We start from the raw sequence: 3,285 nt of genomic DNA, 5'->3' as shown, positions 1-3,285 counted from the left end.
TTCTTGCCAGTGTATGTTTGCAGCTTTTTACCTGATGGAGGCAGAAAGGCGCCAGGAGGAGGAGGATGAACAGCAGTTGGCATCTGTTCCGCGGAGCCTGCAAAGACCCCGCACTCCACGTGCATTTCCAGTGCGTTTGAATCTGGAGTCTTTGGCTGATGTGGAGGTAGTACAAATGTTTCGCCTCAATCGTACTAACCTCATGGCACTGTATGAGCAAGTGAAGGATGATTTGGAGCCTACAACCAGCCGCTCTAATGCAGTGTTAGGACTACACAAACTACTGTGTGCAGTTCACTTTTTGGCAACAGGTTCCTTTCAATCTGTGTCCTCCAGAGTGATTGGCATAACGCAGCCGACATTTTCAAGGCATTTTGGACAGGTTTTAGGTGCCCTTAAAAGAGTGTGCCCTAGCTTTATCAGCTTCCCCAGCCAGGAGTCACAGTGGCATGAGCTCAAGGGAGCTTTCTATAGGGTCGCAGGTATCCCTAATGTAATGGGTGCAATAGATTGCACTCATATTGCCCTGAGACCACCTCACCACAGGGCAGAGGTTTTTGTTAATCGCCATCATTACCACTCCCTGAATGTGCAGGTTGTCTGCGATGCTAACCAGCGTATATTGAGTGTTGTTGCAGGCTATCCTGGGTCATGTCATGATGCCTTTATCCTGAGACAGTCTACCCTTTATGCCAAATTTGAAAGTGGTGAAATACCGGAGGGATGGCTTTTGGGTATGTACTTTGCATGTTTTATATATCCCTTATCCTTGCTCAAATGGACTCACATATGCTAACTGCTGTACAACATGCTCAAAGTAAATGGTAGCTAACATTTTACTTTTATTGCAGGAGATTCAGGATATGGGTGTCGCTCCTGGCTCATGACTCCTCTGCTGCATCCTCAGACTCCTGCACAGCACCAATACAATGAGGCACACATAAGCACTAGAGGTGTCATAGAACGTACGTTTGGACTCTTGAAAACCAGGTTCAGGTGCCTTGATAAATCTGGTGGGGTGCTTATGTATGCACCTGAAAAGGTATCTGAGATTGTCCTGGCTTGCTGTCTGCTGCATAACCTGGCTTTACATCAACTTACCCTACCGATTATTGCAGTAGACAGTGAAGAAGAAGGGGAACGTGTCACATCTGGTGATGTGCAGAGCACAGAGGGCGGAAGGGAGATTAGAGACCGTCTAATTGCAAACTACTTTACGTGTAAGTACATAGTATGAAAAACATATTTTGCTCCAAAATGTGTTTTATGTGAGTGCAATTTTAGTATTTTATTTTAAATGTTTTGTAAATTGGAACCTTTAAAACAGGATAGTGTGTACTCCTCATGTGGTAAATATGAACATCCCTGGAATGTGACAGTCAGAGGTCAATGTTTAAGTGAAATTAGTGCATAGTTGTTAAAAAATCAGTATACTCTTGTTTAATGTGCAGAAAAGAAAGACTGACACAATAGAAATTTAACTGCATTTATTGCAGAACACAATAAATAATAACGTATAATGGTTATAGAAACTTGACAAAACATTGATCAATAAGAAACATTGTGCTAGCGATGCCTTTTTGCAGGCATATCGCTATGCTTGGTGCCACTCTCTCCCCTCCCTCGCCCACCCCTGGTGCGAGCACCTCTCCTTGGAGGAGTACTCTGTAGAGATGTGGTAGGCGTACTAGCGGCACTGGTGGTGGCTGAAGACATAGGTGCCGGTAAACGGGCTACAATTTCTGAATGTAGTTGCCCTGCCAGCCGGGTCACATTGGCATTCCCCTCACGTACTGTGGAATGTAAGGCCTCCACAGCCCCAGTCATTTGGGCCAGCTGCACATTGGTCTGTTCTAAAGCTGTTGCCAGACGGTTGATTCCAGCAGGGAGTTGACTATTGGAGCGGTGTATCCGCCTCAACTGGGCCGCAATTTGTGACATGTGGCGAGTTTGCCTGTCCATGAACAATGTCTGTTGCTGCTGGAATGCGCCAATAGACAGCGCCATTTCTCTGGCTGGGTCCATACTTTCAGGTGCAGGTTGGTGGTGTGATGGTTCAGCAGGGCCAGGTGAAACTTCCTGGAGGCCAGACACAGGGGCATCCACTGTTACCAGGGTGATGGTCGTTTGATCCTCTGGCTCAGGGGACATTTCCAGGGACTCCGCCTGAGGTGGCTGGTATGAAGAGGGCCCTGTGTATGAAAAATGAGGGTAAGTATATAGTAAATAATATGTTTGTATATTGCATTCTGAATACTGGATAGGAAAGAATATTCTTTAGCAACTACAGATTCTTTCACAATGTTTGCATTCCTGATTTCTAGTCCTATGCTACCTGCTTACGGATGCACTTATTATCCTTTTAATGCCCATTATCATTTGGACTGTGTAGTACATGCTGGGTTATTTTGACTAAACTGCATGCTATAAAAAGTGGAGATGTTGTCTATAGCAACCAATCAGATTTTAGCTGTCATTTTGTTGAATGCAATAAATAAAGTAAAGGTATATTCTGATGGGTTACTATAGGCAACATATCAGTTTAGTAAAATGTAGCCCTAACTTCTCATTGCAAACAATTAAAAAAAAAAAATTGACAGCAACATTTGCACAGAAAATCAATTAACTCCATTATTTCTCTCCTAAACAGAAATCACGTACCTGCTTGCTCGTCTGTGCCCGAATCTCTCGCTGAAGGTGGAGGTGTAGGTCTGGCACTGGGACTGAACTGCGGTCCTGGCGATTCTGGATGTATTAGAAAAAGCATACAATGTATTTCCAGAAAAAAACAATTTCCAAATATACTGTTTATTGCACAAATGTGTTTGCAATTTTTTATTTTTTTTTTCTATGAGAAAAAAAAACCTTTACAAACTATTAGAGGCAAAAATACACTTTGAAAAACCAAAAAAAAAAAAAAATTTAAGAAAAAACGTTTGCAAAGAGAAAAGCAGTTTTGCAAAGAGAAAAGCAGTTTTAAAAAGAGAAAAGCAGTTTTAAAAAGAGAAAAGCAGTTTTGCAAAGAGAAAAGCAGTTTTGCAAAGAGAAAAGCAGTTTTAAAAAGAGAAAAGCAGTTTTAAAAAGAGAAAAGCAGTTTTGCAAAGAGAAAAGCAGTTTTGCAAAGAGAAAAGCAGTTTTAAAAAGAGAAAAGCAGTTTTAAAAAGAGAAAAGCAGTTAAAATACTGTTAGGGTAAAAAAAAACAAATAACTCACCAACTACTTGGCCAAAAGAGGGCGAGTCGGTGTCCTGGACATTTATGCCCTCTACAATTTCAGCCGGCATTA

The 3,285-nt window shown here is 42.1% G+C and overlaps 1 protein-coding gene across 1 annotated transcript; it reads right to left on the bottom strand.

The window, feature by feature from the left end:
* Nucleotides 1-1,566: 1,566 nt before the first annotated feature.
* LOC142140336 (uncharacterized) lies at nucleotides 1,567-2,838 on the bottom strand. The gene is made up of 2 exons (XM_075198121.1): nucleotides 2,662-2,838; nucleotides 1,567-2,192 (listed from the first exon to the last, which is right to left on the bottom strand). Exons 1-2 carry the CDS (start codon nucleotides 2,765-2,767, stop codon nucleotides 1,567-1,569), a joined length of 732 nt encoding a protein of 243 aa, XP_075054222.1. The 5' UTR covers nucleotides 2,768-2,838.
* Between the last annotated feature and the right edge of the window lie 447 nt (nucleotides 2,839-3,285).

This window comes from Mixophyes fleayi, chromosome 2 (assembly GCF_038048845.1).
Source record: "Mixophyes fleayi isolate aMixFle1 chromosome 2, aMixFle1.hap1, whole genome shotgun sequence".
Classification (NCBI taxonomy): Eukaryota; Metazoa; Chordata; class Amphibia; order Anura; family Limnodynastidae; genus Mixophyes; species Mixophyes fleayi.
Note: the sequence above shows the minus strand (reverse complement) of the source record. Positions and strands in the feature narration are given on the sequence as shown.

Excerpts from the sequence above, each read along its gene's own strand:
- LOC142140336 (XM_075198121.1), bottom strand. The coding sequence starts at position 2,767 with ATGCTTTTTCTAATACATCCAGAATCGCCAGGACCGCAGTTCAGTCCC. Across the intron at positions 2,193-2,661 it reads GGGCACAGACGAGCAAGCAG|GGCCCTCTTCATACCAGCCA; the intron begins GTACGTGATTTC and ends TTTCATACACAG.